Here is a 23324-nt window from a genome sequence, read left to right as displayed (position 1 = left end):
ATGGCTCACAGGCCCAGTCACTCTGTGGCATGTGGGATTCTCCCAGACTGGGGCATGAACCCATGTCCCCTGCATCGGCAGGCGGACTCTCAACCACTGCGCCACCAGGGAAGGCCAAATTTTGAAATCTTTTCTTCTAGTTCTGTGAAAAATGCCAGTGGTAGTTTGATAGGGATTGCATTGAATCTATAGATTGCTTTGGGTAGTAGAGTCATCTTCACAATGTTGATTCTTCCAATCCAAGAACGTGGTATATCTCCCCATCTGTTGGTATTATCTTTAATTTCTTTCAGCAGTGTCTTATAGTTTTCTGCATACAGGTCTTTTGTCTCCTTAGGTAGTTTTATTCCTAGATATTTTATTCTTTTTGTTGCAATGGTAAATGGCAGTGTTTTCTTAATTTTACTTTCAGATTTTTCATCATTAGTGTATACGAATGTGAGAGATTTCTGTGCATTAATTTTGTATCCAGCTACTTTACCGAATTCATTGTTTAGCTCTAGTAGTTTTCTAGTAACATCTTTAGGATTCTCTATGTATAGTATCATGGCATCTGCAAACAGTGACAGTTTTACTTCTTCTTTTCCAATTTGGATTCCTTTTCTTTCTTTTTCTTCTCTGATTGATGTGACTAGAACTTGCAAAACTATGTTGAATAAAAGTGGTAAGAGTGGGCAACCTTGTCTTGTTCCTGATCTTAGTGGAAATGCTTTCAGTTTTTCACCATTGAGGACGATATTGGCTGTGAGTTTGTCATATATGGCCTTTATTATGTAGAGGAAAGCTCCCTCTATGCCGACTTTCTGCAGGGTTTTTAAATTATAAATGGGTGTTGAATTTTGTCAAAAGCTTTCTCTGCATCTATTGAGAGGATCTTACGGTTTTTCTCCTTGATTTGTTAATATGGTGTATCATGTTGATTGATTTGCGTATATTGAAGAATCCTTCCATTCTTGGCATAAACCCCACTTGATCTTGGTGTATGATCCTTTTAATGTGCTGTTGGATGCTGTTTGCTAGTATTTTGTTGAGGAATTTTGCAACTAGGTTCATCTGTGATATTGGCCTGTAGTTTCTTTCTTTGTGACTTCTTTTCTGGTGTTAGTTTCAGGGTGATGGTGGCCTTGTAGAATGAGTTTGGGAGTGTTCCTCCCTCTGCTCTATTTTGGAAGAGTTTGAGAAGGATAGGTGTTACCTCTTCTCCAAATGTTTGATAGAATTCGCCTGTGAAGCCATCTGGTCCTGGGCTTTTGTTTGTTGGAAGGTTTTTTTTTTTTTTTTTTAACATCTTTATTGGGGTATAATTGCTTTACAATGGTGTGTTAGTTTCTGCTTTATAACAAAGTGAATCAGTCATACATAAACATATGTTCCCATATGTCTTCCCTCTTGTGTCTCCCTCCCTCCCACCCTCCCTATTCCACCCCTCCAGGCTGTCACAAAGCACCGAGCCAATATCCCTGTGCCATGCGGCTGCTTCCCACTAGCTATCTACCTTACTACGTTTGTTAGTGTGTATATGCCCATGACTCTCTCTCGCCCTGTCACAGCTCACCCTTCCCCCTCTCCATAACCTCAAGTCCGTTCTCTAGGAGGTCTGCGTCTTTATTCCTGCGTTACCCCTAGGTTCTTCATGACATTTTTTTTCTTAAATTCCATATATATGTGTTAGCATACGGTATTTGTCTTTTTCTTTCTGACTTACTTCACTCTGTATGACAGACTCTAGGTCTATCCACCTCATTACAAATAGCTCAATTTCGTTTCTTTTTATGGCTGAGTAATATTCCATTGTATATATGTGTCACATCTTCTTTATCCATTCATCCGATGATGGGCACTTAGGTTGTTTCCATCTCTGAGCTATTGTAAATAGAGCTGCAATGAACATTTTGGTACATGACTCTTTTTGAATTTTGGTTTTCTCAGGGTATATGCCCAGTAGTGGGATTGCTGGGTCATATGGTAGTTCTATTTGTAGTTTTTTAAGGAACCTCCATACTGTTCTCCATAGTGGCTGAACCAATTCACATTCCCACCAGCAGTGCAAGAGTGTTCCCTTTTCTGCACACCCTCTCCAGCATTTATTGTTTCTAGATTTTTTGATGATGGCCATTCTGACTGGTGTGAGATGATATCTCATTGTAGTTTTGGTTTGCATTTCTCTAATGATTAATGATGTTGAGCATTCTTTCATGTGTTTGTTGGCAGTCTGTATATCTTCTTTGGAGAAATGTCTATTTAGGTCTTCTGCCCATTTTTGGATTGGGTTGTTTGTTTTCTTGTTATTGAGCTGCATGAGCTGCTTGTAAATTTTGGAGATTAATCCTTTGTCGGTTGCTTCATTTGCAAATATTTTCTCCCATTCTGAGGGCTGTCTTTTGGTCTTGTTTATGGTTTCCTTTTCTGTGCAAAAGCTTTGACGTTTCATTAGGTCCCATTTGTTTATTTTTGTTTTTATTTCCATTACTCTAGGAGGTGGGTCAGAAAGGATCTTGCTGTGATTTATGTCATAGAGTGTTCTGCCTATGTTTTCCTCTAAGAGTTTGATAGTTTCTGGCCTTACATTTAGGTCTTTAATCCATTTTGAGCTTATTTTTGTGTATGGTGTTATGGAGTGATCTAATCTCATACTTTTACATGTACCTGTCCAGTTTTCCCAGCACCACTTATTGAAGAGGCTGTCCTTTCTCCACTGTACATTACTGCCACCTTTATCAAAGATAAGGTGTCCATATGTGCATGGGTTTATCTCTGGGCTTTCTATCCTGTTCCATTGATCTATATTTCTGTTTTTGTGCCAGTACCATACCGTCTTGATAACTGTAGCTTTGTAGTATAGGCTGAAGTCAGGGAGCCTGATTCCTCCAGTTCCTTCTTTCGTTCTCAAGATTGCTTTGGCTATTCGGGGTCTTTTGTGTTTCGATACAAATTGCAAAATTTTTTGTTCTAGTTCTGTGAAAAATGCCAGTGGTAGTTTGATAGGGATTGCATTGAATCTATAGATTGCTTTGGGTAGTAGAGTCATTTTCACAATGTTGATTCTTCCAATCCAAGAACATGGTATATCTCTCCATCTATTTGTATCATCTTTGATTTCTTTCATCAGTGTCTTATAATTTTCTGCATACAGGTCTTTTGTCTCCTTAGGTAGGTTTATTCCTAGATATTTTATTCTTTTTGTTGCAATGGTAAATGGGAGTGTTTTCTTGATTTCACTTTCAGATATTTCATCATTAGTATATAGGAATGCCAGAGATTTCTGTGCATTAATTTTGTATCCTGCCACTTTACCAAATTCATTGTTTAGCTCTAGTAGTTTTCTTTTAGCACCTTTTGGATTCTCTATGTATAGTATCATGTCATCTGCAAACAGTGACAGCTTTACTTCTTCTTTTCTGATTTGGATTCCTTTTATTTCCTTTTCTTCTGTGATTGCTGTGGCTAAAACTTCCAAAACTATGTTGAATAAGAGTGGTGAGACTGGGCAACCTTGTCTTGTTCCTGATCTTAGTGGAAATGCTTTCAGTTTTTCACCATTGAGGATGATGTTTGCTGTGGGCTTGTCATATATGGCCTTTATTATGTTGAGGAAAGTTCCCTCTATGCTGACTTTCTGCAGGGTTTTTATCATAAATGGGTGTTGAATTTTGTCAAAAGCTTTCTCTGTATCTATTGAGATGATCATATGGTTTTTCTCCTTCAATTTGTTAATATGGTTTATCACATTGATAGATTTGCGTATATTGAAGAATCCTTGCATTCCTGGAATAAACCCCACTTGATCATGGTGTATGATCCTTTTAATGTGCTGTTGGATTCTGTTCGCTAGTATTTTGTTGAGGATTTTTGCATCTATGTTCATCAGTGATATTGGCCTGTAGTTTTCTTTCTTTGTGACATCCTTGTCTGGTTTTGGTATCAAGGTGATGGTGGCCTCGTAGAAGGAGTTTGTGAGTGTTCCTCCCTCTGCTCTATTTTGGAAGAGTTTGAGAAGGATAGGTGTTACCTCTCTAAATGTTTGATAGAATTCGCCTGTGAAGCCATCTGGTCCTGGGCTTTTGTTTGTTGGAAGATTTTTAATCACAGTTTCAATTTCAGTTCTTGTGATTGGTCTGTTCATATATTCTATTTCTTCCTGATTCAGTCTTGGCAGGTTGTGCATTTCTAAGAATTTGTCCATTTCTTCCAGATTGTCCATTTTATTGGCATAGAGTTGCTTGTAGTAATCTCTCATGATTTCTTTTATTTCTGCAGTGTCAGTTGTTACCTCTCCTTTTTCATTTCTAATTCTATTGATTTGAGTCTTCTCCCTTTTTTTCTTGATGAGTCTGGCTAGTGGTTTATCTATTTTGTTTGTCTTCTCAAAGGACCAGCTTTTAGTTTTATTGATCTTTGCTGTTGTTTCCTTCATTTCTTTTTCATTTATTTCTGATCTGATTTTTATGATTTCTTACTTCTGCTAGCTTTGGGGTTTTTTTGTTCTTCTTTCTCTAATTGCTTGAGGTGCAAGGTTAGGTTGTTTATTCGAGATGTTTCCTGCTTCTTAAGGTGGGCTTGTATTGCTATAAACTTCCTCCTTAGAACTGCTTTTGCTGCATCCCACAGGTTTTGGGTCGTTGTGTCTCCATTGTCATTTGTTTCTAGGTATTTTTTGATTTCCTCTTTGATTTCTTCAGTGATCACTTCATTATTAAGTAGTGTATTGTTTTGCCTCCATGTGTTTGTATTTTTTACAGATCTTTTCCTGTAATTGATATCTAGTCTCATGGCGTTGTGGTCAGAAAAGATACTTGATACAATTTCAATTTTCTTAAATTTACCAAGGCTTGATTTGTGACCTAAGATATGATCTATCCTGGAGAATGTTCCATGAGCACTTGAGAAAAATGTGTATTCTGTTGTTTTTGGATGGAGTGTCCTATAAATATCAGTTAAGTCCATCTTGTTTAATGTATCATTTAAAGCTTGTGTTTCCTTATTTATTTTCATTTTGGATGATCTGTCCATGGGTGAAAGTGGGGTGTTTAAGTCCCCTACTATGAATGTGTTGCTGTCGATTTCCCCTTTTATGGCTGTTAGTATTTGCCTTATGTATTGAGGTGCTCCTATGTTGGGTGCATAAATATTTACAATTGTTATATCTTCTTCTTGGATCGATCCCTTGATCATTATGTAGTGTCCTTCTTTGTCTTTTAATAGTCCTTATTTTAAAGTCTATTTTGTCTGATATGAGAATTGCTACTCCAGCTTTCTTTTGGTTTCCATTTGCATGGAATATCTTTTTCCATCCCCTTACTTTCAGTCTGTATGTGTCTCTAGGTCTGAAGTGGGTCTCTTGTAGACAGCATATATACGGGTCTTGTTTTTGTATCCATTCAGCTAATCTGTGTCTTTTGGTGGGAGCATTTAGTCCATTTACATTTAAGGTAATTATCGATATGTATGTTCCTATTCCCATTTTCTAAATTGTTTTGGGTTCGTTATTATAGGTCTTTTCCTTCTCTTGTGTTTCTTGCCTAGAGAAGATCCTTTAGCATTTGTTGTAAAGCTGGTTTGGTGGTGCTGAACTCTCTCAGCTTTTGCTTGTCTGTAAAGGTTTTAATTTCTCCATCAAATCTGAATGAGATCCTTGCTGGGTAGAGTAATCTTGGCTGCAGGTTTTTCTCCCTCATCACTTTCAGTATGTCCTGGCACTCCCTTCTGGCTTGTAGGGTTTCTGCTGAGAGATCAGCTGTTAACCTTATGGGGATTCCCTTATGTGTTATTTGTTGTTTTTCCCTTGCTGCTTTTAATATGCTTTCTTTGTATTTAATTTTTGACAGTTTGATTAATATGTGTCTTGGCGTATTTCTCCTTGGATTTATCCTGTATGGGACTCTCTGTGCTTCCTGGACTTGATTAACTATTTTCTTTCCCATATTAGGGAAGTTTTCAACTATAATCTCTTCAAATATGTTCTCAGTCCCTTTCTTTTTCTCTTCTTCTTCTGGAACCCCTATAATTCGAATGTTGGTGCGTTTAATGTTGTCCCAGAGGTCTCTGAGACTGTCCTCAGTTCTTTTCATTCCTTTTTCTTTATTCTGCTCTGCAGTAGTTATTTCCACTATTTTATCTTCCAGGTCACTTATCCATTCTTCTGCCTCAGTTATTCTGCTATTGATCCCATCTAGAGTACTTTTAATTTCATTTACTGTGTTGTTCATCGTTGCTTGTTTCATCTTTAGCTCTTCTAGGTCCTTGTTAACTGATTCTTGCATTTTGTCCATTCTATTGTCCATTCTATCTCCAAGATTTCGGATCAACCTTACTATCATTATTCTGAATTCTTTTTCAGGTAGACTGCCTATTTCCTCTTCATTTGTTAGGTCTGGCGCATTTTTATCTTGCTCCTTTATCTGCTGTGTGTTTTTCTGTCTTCTCATTTTGCTTATCTTACTGTGTTTGGGGTCTCCTTTTTGCAGGCTGCAGGTTCGTAGTTCCTCCTGTTTTTGATGTCTGTCTCCAGTGGCTAAGGTTGGTTCAGTGGGTTGTGTAGGCTTCCTGGTGGAGGGGACTCGTGCCCGTGTTGTGGTGGATGAGGCTGGATCTTGTCTCTCTAGTGGGCAGGTTCACGTCTGGTGGTGTGTTTTGGGTTGTCTGTGGCCTTATTATGATTTTAGGCAGCCTCTCTGCTAATGGGTGGGGTTGTGTTCCTGTTTTGCTAGTTGTTTGGCATAGGTTTTCCAGCACTGTGGCTTGCTGGTCATTGAGTGTGAAGCTGGGTGTTGGTGTTAAGATGGAGGTCTCTGGGAGACTTTCGCCATTTGATATTATGTGGAGCTGGGAGGTCTCTTGTTGACCAGTGTCCTGAAGTTGGCTCTCCTACCTCAGAGGCAGAGCCCTGCCTCCTGGCTGGAGCACCAAAAGCTTTTCATCCACACGGCTCAGGATAAAAGGGAGAAAAAGTAGAGGGAATTAGTAGAAGTATGAGGAAAGAAAGAAGGAAAGGAGGGTAGTGTTGCAAGGTTTTTAATCACAGTTTCAATTTCAGTGCTTGTGATTGGTCTGTTCATATTTTCTATTTCTTCCTGGATCAGTCTCGGCAGGTTGTGTATTTCGAAGAATTTGTTCATTTCTTCCAGGTTGTCCATTTTATTGGCATAAGGTTTCTTGTAGTAATCTCTCATCATCTTTTTATTTCTGCAGTGTCAGTTCTTACTTCTCCATTTTCATTTCATATTCTATTGATTCGAGTCTTCTCCCTATTTTTCTTGATGAGTCCGGCTAATGGTTTATCAATTTTGTTTATCTTCTCAAAGAACCAGCTTTAGTTTTATTGGTCTTTGTTATCATTTCCTTCATTTCTTTTTCATTTATTTCTGATCTGATCTTTATGATTTCTTTCCTTCTGCTAACTTTGGGGTCTTTTTGTTCTTCTTTCTCTAATTGCTTTAGATGCAAGGTTAGGTTGTTTATTTGAGATGTTTCCTGTTTCTTAAGGTAGGATTGTATTGCTATAAACTTCCCTCTTAGAACTGCTTTTGCTGCATCCCATGTGTATTGTGTCATCATGTCTCCATTGTCATTTGTTTCTAGGTATTTTCTGATTTCCTCTTTGATTTCTTCAGTGATCACTTCGTTATTAAGTAGTGTATTGTTTAGCCTCCATGTGTTTGTATTTTTTACAGATCTTTTCCTGTAATTGATATCTAGTCTCATGGTGTTGTGGTCAGAAAAGATACTTGATATGATTTCAATTTTCTTAAATTTACCAAGGCTACATTTTTAACCCAATATATGATCTATCCTGGATAATGTTCCATGAGCACCTTTGGAAAATGTTTATTCTGTTGTTTTTGGATGAAATGTCCTATAAATATCAATTAAGTCCATCTTGTTTAATGTATCATTTAAAGATTGTGTTTCCTTATTTATTTTCCTTTTGGATGATCTGTCCATTGGTGAAAGTGGGGTGTTAAAGTCCCCTACTATGAATGTGTTACTGTAGATTTCCCCTTTTATGGCTGTTAGTATTTGCCTTATGTATTGAGGTGCTCCTATGTTGGGTGCATAAATATTTACAATTGTTATATGTTCTTCTTGGATAGATCCCTTCATCATTATGTAGTGTCCTTCGTTGTCTCTTGTAATAGTCTTTATTTTAAAGTCTATTTTGTCTGATATGAGAATTGTCACTCCAGCTTTCTTCTGATTTCCGTATTCATGGAACATCTTTTTCCATCTCCTCACTTTCAGTTTGTATGTGTCCTTAGGTCTGAAGTAGGTCTCTTGTAGACAGCATATATATGGGTCTTCTTTTTGTACGCATTCAGCCAGTCTGTGTCTTTTGGTGGGAGCATTTACATTTAAGGTAATTATCGATATGTATGTTCCTATTCCCATTTTCTTCATTGTTTTGGGTTTGTTATTGTAGGTCTTTTCCTTCTCTTGTTTTCTTGCCTAGAGAAGTTCCCTTAGCATTTGTTGTAAAGCTGGTTTGGTGGTGCTGAACTCTCTCAGCTTTTGCTTGTCTGTAAAGGTTTTAACTTCTCCATCAAATGTGAATGAGAGGGGCTTCCCTGGTGGCACAGTGGTTGAGCGTCCAGCTGCCAATGCAGGGGACACAGGTTTGTGCCCCAGTCCGGGAAGGTCCCACACTCTGTGGAGCAGCTGGGCCCGTGAGCCATGTCTGCTTTACATGCATGTTCGGAGTCTGTGCTCCACAACGGGAGAGGCCACAACAGTGCGAGGCCCATGTACTGCAAAAAAAATAAAAATAAATCTGAATGAGATCCTTGCTGGGTAGAGTAATCTTTGTTGTAGGTTTTTCTCCTTCATCACTTTAAATATGTCCTGCCACTCCCTTCTGTCTTGCAGAGTTTCTGCTGAAAGATCAGCTGTTAACCTTATGGGGATTCCCTTGTGTGTTATTTGATGTTTTTCCCTTGCTGCTTTCAATATGTTTTCTTTGTATTTAATTTTTGATAGTTTGATTAGTATGTGTCTTGGCATGTTTCTCCTTGGATTTACCCTGTATGGGACTCTCTGTGCTTCCTGTACTTGACTAACTATTTCCTTTCCCATATTAGGGAAGTTTTCAACCATAATCTCTTCAAATAATTTCTCAGTCTCTTTCTTTTTCTCTTCTTCTTCTGGGACCCCTATAATTCGAATGTTGTTGCATTTGATGTTGTCCCAGAGGTCTCTGAGACTGTCCTCAGTTCTTTTCATTCTTTTTTCTTTACTCTGCTCTACAGTAGTTATTTCCACTATTTTATCTTCCAGGTCACTTATCCTTTCTTCTGCCTCAGTTATTCTGCTATTAATCCCATCTAGATTATTTTAAATTTCATTTATTGTGTTGTTGATCATTGCTTGTTTCCTCTTTAGCTCTTCTAGGTCCTTGTTAAATGTTTCTTGCATTGTCTCTATTCTATTTCCAAGATTTTGGATCATCTTTACTATCATTATTCTGAATTCTTGTTTAGGTAGACTGCCTTTTTCCTCTTCATTTGTTAGGTCTTGTTGGTTTTTACCTTGCTCCTTCATCTTCTGTGTGTTTTTCTGTCTTCTCATTTTGCTTATGTTACTGTGTTTGGGTTCTTTTTTGCAGGCTGCAGGTTCATAGTTTCCGTTGCTTTTGGTGTCTGTCCCCAGTGGCTAAGGTTGGTTCAGTGGGTTGTGTAGGTCTCCTGGTTGAGGGGACTAGTGCCTGTGCTCTGGTGGATGAGGCTGGATCTTGTCTCTCTGGTGGGCAGGTCCACGTCTGGTGGTGTGTTTTGGTGTGTCTGTGGCCTTATTATGATTGTAGGCAGCCTCTCTGCTAATGGTTGGGGTTTTGTTCCTGTCTTGCTAGTTGTTTGGCATAGGGTGTGCAGCACTGTAGCTTGCTGGTCGTTGAGTGAAGCTGGGTCTTGGTGTTGAGATGGAGATACCTGGGAGATTTTCGCCATTTGGTATTACTTGGAGCATGGAGTTCTCTTGTGAAGCAGTGTCCTGAAATTGGCTCTCCCACCTCAGAGGCACAGCGCTGATGCCTGGCTGGAGCACCAAGAGCCTGTCCACATGGCTCAGAATAAAAAGGAGGAAAAATAGAAGGAAAGAAAGAAAGAAAGAGGATAAAATAAAATAAGATAAAATAAAATAGTTACAAAAATAAAATTATTAAGCAAATATTTTTAAGTAAAAAGAAAAAAAGAAAAAAACCCCAGACAGTCAGAACCGTAGGACAAATGGTGAAAGCAAAGCTATACAGACAAAATCTCACACAGTAGCATACACATACACACTCACAAAAAGTGGAAAAGAGGAGAAAATAATATATCTTGCTCCCAAAGTCAACCTCCTCAATTTGGGATGATTCATTCGTTGTCTATTCAGGTATTCCACAGATTCAGGGTACTTCAAGTTGATTGTGGAGCTTTAATCTGCTGCTTCTGAGGCTGCTGGGAGAAATTTCCCTTTCTTTTCTTTGTTCACAGAGCTCCCATGTTTCAGCTTTGGATTTGGCCCTGCGTCTGCGTGTAGCCCACCTGAGGGCATCTGTTCTTCACTCAGACAGGACGGGGTTAAAGGAGCCTCTGATTCGGTGGTTCTGACTCACTCAGGCTGGCGGGAGGGTGGGGTACAGATGTAGGGTGAGCCTGTGGCAGCAGAGCCCGGCATGACCTTGCACCAGCCTGAGGTGTGCACTGTGTGTTCTCCCGGGGAACTTGTCCCTGGATCACAGGACCCTGGCAGTGGCGGGCTGCACAGGCTCCCCAGAGAGGAGGTGCAGATAGTGAACTGTGCTCGCACACAGACTTCTTGGTGGCGGCAGCAGCAGCCTGTGTCTCATGCCCGTTCCTGGGATCTGCGCTGATAGCCGCAGCTTGCGCCTGTCTCTGGAGCTCCTTTAAGCAGCGCTCTTAATCCCCTCTCCTCGCGCACCAGGAAACAAAGAGGCAAGAAAATGTCTCTTGTCTCTTCGGCAGCTCCAGACTTCTCCCAGACTCCCTCCAGGCTAGCCGTGGTGCACTAACCCCTTCAGGCTGTGTTCCCGCTGCCAGTACTCTCCCGGCATCAGACCAAAGTCTGAGCCTCAGCTCCCAGCTCCGCCCGTCCCTGTGGGTGAACAGAGAAGCCTCTCGGGCTGGTGAGTGCTGGTCGGCACCAATTCTCTGTGCGGCAATCTCCCCGCTTTGCCCTCCTCACCACTGTTGCTGCACTCTCCTCCATGGCTCTGAAGCTTCCCCCCTCCGCCACCCGCAGTCTCTGCCCATGAAGGGGCTTCTAGTGTGTGGAAACCTTTCCTCCTTCACAGCTCCCTCCCACTGGTGCAGGTCCAGTCCCTATTCTTTTGTCTCCTTTTTTTCTTTTTTCTTTTGCCCTACCCAGGTATGTGGGGAATTTCTTGCCTTTTGGGAGGTCTGAGGTCTTCTGCCAGCAATCAGTGGGGGTTCTATAGGAGCAGGTCCACGTGTAGATGTATTTCTGATGTATCTGTTGGGAGGAAGGTGATCTCCATGTCTTACTCTTCCACGATCTTCTCCAGCAGACCCCATCTTATTTTTGATGAAAACAGATGTCAACTCACTGAAGGCAGAGTTAGGATGCTAACATCCTGTCTTTTAAAATAGTTGCTTTTAGATATTTTCCACATATCTGTCTCCATGGAAACTGGATAAGGCCACCACCAGCCAAAAGTAAGCAGTTTCCCATTTAAAGTCACTTGTTGGTTGTCAGAAGGGATCTGGCTCTGCAATTCAGGGTGCTACCACAGCTTAAGTCTGCAGGAATTTAGTAAATAAATATGTGAACAAGAAGGGTTTTTTGTTTGTTTGTCTGTTCAGTTTTACTTTCAGAAGTTTTCCTTTGCAATTACGGAACAGAAAAAATTGACCTTGGTCTTTAAGCTTTGGTAAATATGTGAGAGTAATGTTTAGACTTGTATTTATCTCCTTTATTTGAAAGGCAGTGACTTTGTTTAGCACTGTAATTTAAGGTTCCCCAAAGAGGAATCATTCCTTACTATGAGCAATGTCATAAACTTTAAAGTATTCTGGAAATACATTTTTACAACCACTGTGGTTATATCTTAACTTGTAGCAAGGAATTCCATCTTGCCAAAAGTATGAAATCATTTGTTATGCTGGCGGTGTAAGAACATAATAATAAGGTGTTTATAATAGTTTCATTCTTGCTTTATAATACTTTGAACTCCAATAAAGAAACAAAATACATCCATTTCAAAAGTTTTTTAATATAAAAATTAGCAGGACACGCATATGGAAATTATATTTAAATTTCAAAGGATATTTTCTTTCAATTTAGTAGTGAATCATTAAGGTAACCAACAAGCTATTTGAAGTTATTTCCATAGCACTGAAGTTAAGAATTCTTCTCCATGTGTCTATATCAGTATTTAAATGGAAATGTATTTTTGAATATCTTTACTCGATAGAGATATGGAAGATTACATTTTGACTTATTAACCAATTTTCTCCCCCATCCTATGTTCTTATGCCCCTTCACCCGCTTTCATTTAATCAGGTAGACAGTTCTGCAGGATTGCCTAAAGGAAAGGTTGACAGAAGAAAATGGAGAAAAGGGTAATCAGTTTTAGACTCTTGAGCCTTCAAAAGGCTGGCCCTCAGGGTAACTGAAAAGAATATCAGATTTGGTTAAAAAATTTTTAAACCCCCCAAAATAACCCAAATATGATAGATAAGAGCCAGGCTACTCTCCAGGCTGGGCAGAAGTCAAAGGGGAAACAGTGAGAAGTTAGAGGTGGGCAGGTCCCAAATAAGTCCCTTGTTGAGCCCCCAGGCTAACTGTGCCAGTTGTAAGTTTGTTTACTCTCAGCTCCAAATCCACCTTCATTGCCCTGCTTGTGACACTGGAACATATATCCCTTGTCAGCTGGCTGGATGTTCAGCTCTCTCTGCAGAGGGCACTAGTGGAGGATGGAGCCTGTCTTTCTGGTTCCAGTGATGCTCCTGCCTTGCCTTAGTTTGGCAGCAGTGAATGGTCAGTAGGAATGGGGACCCCCAGCTGTGCTCACCCCCAGCCAGATTCAGTGCCACCAACCTGCAGGCAGCTTTCCAGAGAGTTCCATGGAGCAGCACCTACCAGTGGGCAGCCTCCCCTGGTCCCAGAGAGGGCAGTTCCTAGTGGGCAATTCCCAGCACACCACTCTTACATGCTGATTTCCAGCAAGTCTACAGCACAGTACCTCAGGACATTTCTCTGGCTTTCCAGTGAGGTCTGGACCTCAGCCCAGGATAAGGGTGTCCTCTTCTATTTTGTTCCTTTCTTGGGTGCTCTGCCTCAGTCCTATAAGTAGTGACTTCCCTATCTGCTCTTCTTATAGTCTTTAGATTTCTCTTCCCCTCCTCAGTAGATAATACCCTATTATTAGTAGTAATTCTTAAACAATTCTTTTTTTTTTGCGGTACTCGGGCCTCTCACTGTTGTGGCCTCTCCCATTGTGGAGCACAGGCTCCGGGCACGCAGGCTTAGCGGCCATGGCTCACGGGCCCAGCCACTCTGCAGCACGTGGGACCCTCCCAGACCAGGGCATGAACCCGTGTCCCCTGCGTCGGCAGGCAGACTCCCAACCACTGCGCCACCAGGGAAGCCCTTAAACAATTCTTTATGTGAAACCTTCCCTGTTGAAATCAGTTTGGTTTCTGTCCCCTGAATAGACCCTCACTGAAACAGATTTGGTTCCAGGAATGTCCAGGAGAAGCCATAGAGATGGCATTTGGAAATTGATTTGACTGTATCCTTGGAACCGAGCCCACTGTTGGGTTGTTTGCCAATAGGACAGAGGATGATAGTAATCCATGGCATGCAGTGGCCTCACAGTTAGTCAGTTGTCACCTGGATGAAGAGCCAACTGAAGTGAGTACCCTGGAAGCTTGAGTGGCTGCTACACTTGACTGTCAGGCAGTATGAAGACCACGAGGATGGTGGGGTGGGTGGGTCCTTTAGATGCACTGGGGCACTTACAGAGAGACATGACAAGCCTGGGTCCTTTAACTCTCAGCTCAATTCATAGTCTAAGAGCCAGAAAGATTCCATGTCAGCCATAATAGAATGTATTTCTTGCTACCACAGCACTGGTATGGCTGATAATCAAACACAAATCTAATTGATCAGGTTGCTGAATTACAATGTCAGCTGAATGTACATTTCACCAAGTTTCTCATGCAAAAGTTAGAAAAAAAGATTAGGATACTAAAACTCCAAGTAGGGACATGTTGTTGGACCCAGATAAAACTGACAGTCTTGAAACTCAACTCACTCTGAGCCATCATTGCCAGTGGAAGTAGCTTGAAACCCTGCATCTGAGAAGATAAGACTTCTTTTGCTTCAAAACTCTACACTAACCTCACCTAGGACAGATGAGGGGTAATATCTTAAAAAGGGATGCTCATTCCTCTTAAGACCCACAACAGTGAGCTTTAAGTCAGCAACAAGGGTCATATCTCAGTATGATCCAGGGGAACTGGTACATTTCCCTATCTGCTCTTCATCAAAAGAATTGAATCAAAAGATTTTGCTATTCCATATCAGCAGCAACCCAGAGAACATGTGCAGGAGTGGATTCTAAGGGTGTCAGGCCAAGAAGGATGAAATGTAGCACTATATCAAGCTGAATTCATTCAAATGTGTGTGCTTACTAGAGAGTCTAGATTTAGTATATTAGTTCATGCAGCTGGAGGTATACTAAAACCTGGACTCAATGGTGGCCTACATTTAATGAGGATAAAATGCCAGAGCTTCTCTTGCTTGTGGAGGAGGAAATTCAAAGGCTTGAGAGACAGGAATGCTGGGATAGATTTACCATGGGTGACCTGCACACTCACTTCCCAATTTCATTTAGCAAGAACACTCAGAAGCCATTTCTTTTGATACCACACAGGACCCTGTGGGGCTCCTGGGCACAAAAGGCTTTCTGTGCCCCCCATTTCTTTGATTATAGGAAATAGGTTTCATTCAGCCTCCATGACCTTCCCTGAGTTCCAACTGGCAGATTTAAGCAGTCGCTAATTAGGGAAGGGAGGGGATGCAGAGACAAGGGAGGAGCAGTCAAGAGGAACAATAGTTCAGCCTTGGGGAAGGGTCCTGGGTCCCCATTAAGGGATACACACAATATCTTTGAGCTGTTTTGCAGATACTGAAACACCCACCAGGTGGGAGAAGTTAACTGTATGCTGCCTACAAGCACGTAGACCACAGACCGGTTGGAACCAGAAGGTTGATGATGCTGACTCCCAGTTACCTCGCCACCAACCAATCAGAAGAATGTCCATGAGCTAATGATGCCCGCTTTGAACCATTCCCATAAAACTCCTCACTACCCACTCCAGGTAGGGACACAGAGTTTTGACGGCATTAGCCTGCTGTGGCCCCCTTTGCCTGGCAAAGCAATAAAGCTATTCTTTTCTACTTCACCCAAAACTCTGTGTCCAAGATTTAATTCAGTGTCAGGGTACAGAGGCCAGGTTAGGCTTCACTTTCACTAAAGCAGTGAGAAACACATTGGAGAGGGGAGAACAAGCATCCTTGAAGACCTTACAGTTGCTCTCCTTTGTAGGCCAGATATGACACTGAAAGTACAAGGTTCCAGTGCGGATGATGTGATCCCAGAGGAGCAGAGGCCAAGAGGCAGCCCCTGACCACCAGTGACAAGTTGGGAGCATTTACCATAAAGGGTGGCAGGGATGTTTACTGTTAATGAGAATGCCTGGCCCACAGAGATCTCTGATGGTAGTTAATTGATCGGGGTGCTCTTGGGAAAGAAACATGTGGTCATCCTACTAGAGTATTCCTTAATCCATATAACAGAAAAGACACTCTAGTAACTCAAAAATGTGATTTGAGTTACTGTTGCCCTCAATTGAGAGTCACCACCTCTCACATAGTTTCTAGACGTTGGTCAATTCAAAGACCAAATGCCCCTTAATTAGTGGGAAAGCTGGGGCTCCTTGAGGAAGGGCCCTGAAACATTGCTATACCTATGCAATAAATAAAATTTATAAAATAAATATAAAATAAATAAAATTTCCTCCAACCCTTCTCCAGAGAGCCCTGCAGCTATCTATTAGGGTGACTGCTCACAGAGAAGAAGGAAATACACAGGCTTTCAGGGAAAACTGGACACCAGTCATAAACTGACTCTATTTCCTAGAGTCTTATAATGTCACCGTGGTACACTAATCAAAATGGGTTTTTTTTTTGCTTGTTTGCTTCTTTGAGGGGGGAGGCATATTAGGCCAAGTTAGACTTATAATGGGCCCAGTTGTTTCACTGGCCTGGTGATATTTCTCTCTAGTACCTGAATATTTAATTGGAATTGCCACAATTGGCAACTGACAGAATCATCAGACTGGGTCTCTGAATCTTAGGGTGAGGGAATGTTTATATGTTTTGCTCATTGATATGTCTCAAGTGCCTAGAATAGTGGATGGTACATAGGAGGCATCTAGTAATTAAATGTTAAATGAAAAAATGAACAGATGAATGAACTACATATTAAGACATACAGCCTTAAACTTCAAAATAATAGTTACTTTCTTGTCCAAATATCTACACTTATTTATCTACAAAATTTGTTTTCTTATTAACAGTACCTAACTTTGGTAAATGACCATTCAACTTCCTTATCGTTAGAAAGATTTCTGTAAATAATTTGTAACCAGTGATTACTTCCCAATGCCTAAGGGTCACTGAGATTTAGAAAAAGTTTTTAAAATCCTGAATTTTGTGATTTCAGTTTTTTGAGAGGTCTTGGTTTTATCCCAGCCTCGTCAGGATTAGGGAACTACTTTCCTTTCTTTCCTGTAGCCCAGCTCTGTCCCCACTTTCACCCCCATATTAAAGGGCCATTTGTGTTGAAGTTTGTTTTTGGTTGGGCACTAGCAGTAAAAGAGCAGGTTAGGAGTCACAGGGAAAACCTGACTTATCTGCTTCTTTTAACCTATGACCTTCCCAGCTCTGCTGCTAAGCTAAGGTGTTCCCAAATATATGTAGTTGGAGAGAATAAGAACAAGCATCACTCGAACTGAAAGTTTCTCAAAGTAGTTCCTTACCAATATTAGCACCAAACTTGTACTTAAGATAAAAAGGAAATAAAAAGCTAGCACACTGACCTGAGTGATGTAGATGATTTTGTGCAGCTGGATTAAGATCTGCTGAATAGGATCACTGATCTGACGTACTTTCCTCTGGGACACAGCAATTCCTGCAGATGCTGTGGATGACAAATTCTGCAGTTAATCAAGACCCTTTTCCCCTTCACAAGTGGTATTAAGTGGAAAATGGGGTAAAATTCTAAAAAAAATACTCTCATCCTACCAATTAGAAAATATGTAGAGACCTTGTTACACTTCAATATTTTATGATATGGGATGCACAATTCTTTCCTTCTACTTCTTAGACCTCTAAGTAACATAATAATGTTATCATTTGTAACATCTTAAAGACTGTTTATCACTTGGAAATTTTGCCTGCAATTACACCAGGCTGCCACAAGGTGTCAGTGGTGTCTTGGATACTGTGGCCATTGAAAAGTTGGGCTTCAGATATGTGCAGTTAAGAGATTATCACACTTAAAAATTTTAAATTCATTTGCCCTCAGTAGCAAATAAAACTAATTTTATTAAAACTACTAAAATGCAAATAGTGAATAGGCAATCTTAAAGAGCAAACAAAAAAAACATAATTTGTAATAATCAAGGGTTTGAAAATTATGTTACTTTCCAACCCTTGATTATTACAAATTATAATTTTCACTGAGATTTCTCTTCAGGTCTAAATAAGACACATCTATAATTTATCCTGAATTCTCATCACAGAGCCACATCACTTTCACAGTTCTAGGCTAGCTTGGTATCAAACTGCATATAAGCTGCTTTCCCAGATTCACATGTCATAGCCACAAGTGGCCCATTCTTAACTTTGAGGAATGTAAAGCTATTTAAAGGAATGGCCTTGACCCCTGTATTAGCCACAAGGTCCCCTCTGCCTCTTCTCACCCTCAGATCCACACTAGAGAAAATGGAAGAGAGACTTCAGATATGTGGATGTATATTATTCTCTCTCCCACATTCCTGCTCTTTCCCTTCCTCCCAATAACATGTAGGATACTTTCTGAAATAACGTTTTTCTCGCCAATTTCTCTTTTAAAGAAAATTTCCAAAGTCCTTCTTTTCTTACCTCCAGACAACTTTGAGCACATGAAATTAAATGTGAATACAATAATTGCTTTAGCAACAGCTAAGATTTTGAAAAATGATTCTTATATAAATGTTTTCTGAGAAAGTTTGCATATTTTACCATAAAAACTTGTTTTCAAAACATTTATAGAGAAAATTTAATGTGGCCATTAAAAGATCCAACTTGTTTTATTATTAGCATACCAAAATGTATGTTTAGGACACAAACCACAAAAAAGAAAATAAATATAACATTGAAAGAAATATTATTTTCCTTATGGGTATCTTTACTGAGTTTGTTAAGAAATTCACACAAGAAATCATCTAGCTCTAGTTCGTCTTCATTTAATACGCTGTTTAAATGTTTGCAATTTAAAGGATCTACCTCCTCTAGGAACTGTGTCTAACTCCTTTTAAGCAACAATTAATTGCCATTAAGATGAGGTTTAGTAAATTACCCTTAGGGTAAAAATGTGAAGGTAAATCAGAAAGAATTAAGGTAGCTCTGAAATAGAAAACAGAGAGCTGGAAGTATCTGGTCCAGCCTGAAGAGATGGCCAAGAGTATATATGTCATATTTTCTACAATGGTGCTTCTTTGCAGAAATAATTCTTAAAATGTAATTATTTGTTTGTCTAGACTGATATCCAAAACTAATGTGGCCAAGTTGATGTTGCTATAGGAAGACTAACTTTGTATTTTCTGAAACTGGACGGCTTTTGATCACACTTATGTTGATTACTTTATGTTTTTGGTATATGGACTTTCATTCATAGGTAATGAGTTAAAATCTCACAGCATGGCAGAGAGTTCTTAGATTTGTGATGACATTTTGAGTGGGATGTCTACCTTGCCACAAGAATGTATTCATCTGTGGCTAGATATAAAAACAGAGACAGTTAGCTAGAATGTGTGCCTTCTGAATTACTCAATATACAAAATTGCTTAAAATTATTTTCCTTAAGACCTTTGACCATAAGGTAAGTCCTTGAGTTTTGAAAATAGTTTTGGTTGCTTACTCGTTAAAAAATAAATCCTAAAATGTGTAATTACACATGCCCATCGTAAAACAAGCAAAGAAATGTAAAACAACCTAAGTATCACAGAAGAGACTTCGAGGGTCCCTGGAACCACCACCCATCAGCCACCTCCCCAGAAGAAACCTCTGATATCAGCTTGGTGTGTTGCCTTCCAGTTACTTTTCTATTTACGTACTTCAGTGTGTATCTTCAGAACAATATTTTTCAAACTGCAGTTGAGTCCTAAATCTGTTTAATGAGTCATGACCAGCATTTTGAAAAATGGAATGGAATGGCATGAAATGAAATAGAATAGGATATAAAAATTTAAAAGTGCATTGTATGTAGTAAGGATCCACCCAGTCGAGATATAAAATGTGTGTCTTACTAAGTGTCATTTCCAAAAAGACTTACTTCCAAAAAGACTTTGAAAGCTACTATTGTAGAAAATCTATAGTATTATCTCATGCTTTATTTCCCTCTTTTTAAATAAATGGTGAAACATTATAAGACTGTTTTACAATGTTTATTCTCAGTCTGTCATGGAGATTCTTTTTTATCAACACACCCAGTTATAGCTTATTCTTTATGACCACTATTGAACAGTACTACATGTCCTGCATGCATTACAGTTTCTTAGTCACTTCCGTCTTGATGGGAACTTAGTTTTTTTTTCAATTTCTCATGATTATAAATGATGCTGCAGTGGGTATATATGTGCGTGCCTCACTGTGCATAGTACAAGAGGTCTTTAGGGTAAATAAGGAGAAATTAAATAGCTGGGCCCTTTGATACACATATTTCCTATTTTAACAAATACATTTTAAAGTGGCTGAATCAATTTGCACTCTGATCAGAAGAGAATCCATTTTTCTATATTGTGATCAACATTATAATCAAACTTTTTAATTTTGCCAAGCTGATTTTGTTTTATTTTTTGTTTATCTGAATGCTGACGAGGTTATTGTACTTCTTTGGTGATTTTCTGTTTGTGTCCCAAGCATTTTTTTCTTATTGATTTGTAAGTGCTCTTTACATTGTCTGACTACTAATTCTTTTATTGTATTTTACATGTTAAAAGTATTTTCACCTAATTTGTTACTTCTTTTCAATTTAAAGGGTGGACAAGTGGTTAGGAATCTATGCTCTCACTGCCAAGGGCCTGGGTTGGATCCTTGGTTGGAAAACTAAGATCCTGCAAGTTGGGGAGCATGGCAAAAAAAAAAAAAAGCCATCATAGAAGCTGATCATATTCCAACGTCAGTCATATATAGTATGCCCATGATTCATATCTATATGGTTCCTACTGTGAAAGATAGAAAGCATTTGGTCTCATTAAAATTTAAATAAAATCAAAGTTTACATTGGAATACTTTATATTCATTTTACGGTTTTTATTAAAATAGTGAACTTAATTAGTGTTTTAAAACTTAGAAGGAAACTACAAAATTCATTATAAGAGGCAATTTACTTAGGGTGTAAAAAAATTTATATTTGCTAGCTTACTGTGTAGTTAGCATGACATTAAGCAGCTACATTTCCCCTCTGTGGTGGTGGGTAGGAGGACCTGGAGGAGGTGTTGGCAAGGGTTTTACACATTTAGTCTCATGTGATCCTCACAACTATTCTGAATGGTAGTTGTTTCTATCCCCATTTTATAGATGACTGAAATTAACGAGATTGTCCAACCAAGACTGAAGAACTGGGACATGCAACAAGGTGGGCCCTAAACTCTACACTGACTTAGTCTCCTAACTTGTCACTGGGAGACCATGAAATTATGGACAATATAACATAATATAGATGCTCCTTCCCACACCTGAAATACCACTTTTTTCTTAAAAGGAGTTGCTACTTTTAACATGTTCTGACTATACCTTTGAACATTTAATGGATCAAATATTTTTGGAAAGCATGTACAAGTAATAAACTGGAAGCATTATGTCTTTGTAGCCTGTGCAGTGCACTATATCTGCTTTACTATCTCATGGCACATTACAATAGCCAAGTTAGTTGCCAATTACTCGTTCTTTGAGACTTGATTTACATCATATATCCAGTCTATTGAAACCACAATTCACAACACAAACTCTGAAACTGTTAATTACTACAAATTGAACAAAAGATGGATTATTCATGTTCCCCCAATTGACCATGATATAGTATCAACCTACTATTTTTCTGAATTCTTTCTGCTAAGAATCAGGAATTTTTGAACAACTGGAGAAGAGAAAGTATTGAGCAGGAGCTCCCTGAAAAAGTTAAAAAAATAGTTTCCTTTTATAAAGGGGGCTAAAACATACATGGCTTCTCCATATGGGACCAACTGCCCTGTTGAAAGACAACCTTTTAAATTTAAGTACAGTGAACAGATTTGCTCTGGTCTCTTTCCTCTACTTTTGTGAAAAGGAAATAAAGTAACTGAATTGTAGCTTAAATCTGCAAATTCTCAGCAATGAACCTCTGTGCCCAGCAGCATAGAAGGCAGCAAAATTAGACAAAGAACGTTGTATTCACAAGGGGTTCATGGGAGGTGCATTTAGAGGGCCACGGTTGAAGGACAGAGAACTGATGCAAACATTTCATCTGAGAAGACCATGAAGAATGAATAGGCTTTCAGTAGGCACAGGACATGGATTTGGTGTGAGGGAGGGTATATTTGAGTGGCAGCTTCTGAGTAGAAAAACAGTTTCAGCAAAGGACAGGAGTCAGCTAAGTGAGTGCCACATCTGGAGAACAGCAGAGTGTTCAGTTTTCCCTGTGTGCAGTACCATGAAAAGGTATAGTACTGGGTACATCTGCAGAGGGAGCCAGGGACCACAGCAGATGGTGATTTCAGGAAAGGTGATCTCATGAGAAGAGGCCTAGGGCCTAAGTCAGGCCCGGCATGGAGCAGCACATGGTGACTGTGGGGAGCAGGAGCCGAGGAGAGGCCGAAGCTTGGACCTGAGTTGTTAAATGACTCCCTCCGTGGGAGAGAGGGAAGTGAGGGAGAAGATGATGACCAGGAGGTGTGGGCATGGAATCTTTCCCAACACAGACCAATAGATGGTTCCACAATCAGGTAGAAATTATTAGGAAGAGACTCAAGGTTCTGGGTCTAGTCCCCCCACGGTCCAGCCCCTGGTAGAACTTCCGACAAGATGACAGGAAGCTGCAATAAAGCCTCAGCACCTTTCACCCCGGGTGACCAGTTTCCTTCCACTCCCTTTCATTCCAGCTTCAGAAACAAGCTGTTTAAATGCCAAAGAAGCAAGGCCGCTTTGAGGTCCTTCACTCTTGAATGCTGGCTGAATCACCTTTACATAATGCATCTTACATCTTGTTCAGGCTTAATTTGTGTGTGTGTGAGGATTAGAGTTTCATCCTATTCCAAATTCTCTCTGTCTTTATTCTTTTCAAAATATATAATCTCAGGATATTTAAAGTTGCCAATCCCCTTAAAATGACTACATAATACACATGGCAAGATGCTGTGTGAAGAATTCACTGTTGTATTATTTCCCACACTTACTTTTGACCTCATGAACCTCCTGTTATCAAGAAGCAGAGTGAGGCAAGCACTGCCCCAAGATGGGGAGGTAGAGAGGAACCAGGGAACAGAGAGGATACGTTCCTGGACTTTAAAAGCATTAGTCTAAGCAAAAGGCAGAGAGATTCACAGGACCTGTAGCTGAACAAACTCTTCTTCCTGCCCCTCCTGGATAAGATAAAGCTTCTTTGAGGAGGAAGGACGAAGACATACGAGAAGGAAAGAAGGTCTCAAAAGAGATTCAAATTCCAGCTCACTTGGGCAAAGTCTTTGGTGGGGGCAGTGAGGAGGGCAGAGATGTTTGATAGAAGTCTCTACATTTGGGGATTCAAGAGTGGAAAGGCTGGGGGCACAGTTCCCACAGCAAGCTCTGAGAGGTCCTAGCCATGCAGATGTTCCCTGCACCATATGACCTGGGATGGAATGGGGCAGGAGAGACAGCTTCCTAGGGTGTCAGAGGCTCAGCCCCCAAGTCTCCAAACCCAGAGAGTGTGGAAGAGTAGGCTAACCTTCCCAGACCCCTGAGAAGGTGAGCTGACAGAGCAAGGAGCTTGCCCCACAGAAGTCCTGCCTTCATGTCAAGGGCAC

General features: G+C 40.0%; 1 protein-coding gene across 1 annotated transcript in view; it reads right to left on the bottom strand.

Moving 5' to 3' along the window:
• The window catches only part of NEK10 (NIMA related kinase 10), a 321674-nt gene that overhangs the window by 34315 nt on the left and 264035 nt on the right, over nucleotides 1–23324 (bottom strand). The window contains exon 33 of the mRNA XM_060164097.1: nucleotides 17121–17237. Coding sequence (XP_060020080.1) covers nucleotides 17121–17237 — 117 coding nt within the window. The remainder of the gene's footprint in view (nucleotides 1–17120; nucleotides 17238–23324) is intronic.

The sequence above is a fragment of the Lagenorhynchus albirostris genome, chromosome 10, assembly GCF_949774975.1.
Source record: "Lagenorhynchus albirostris chromosome 10, mLagAlb1.1, whole genome shotgun sequence".
Lineage (NCBI taxonomy): Eukaryota > Metazoa > Chordata > Mammalia > Artiodactyla > Delphinidae > Lagenorhynchus > Lagenorhynchus albirostris.
The sequence above is the reverse complement of the archived record's forward strand: the minus strand, read 5'-3'. Positions and strand labels throughout refer to the sequence as shown.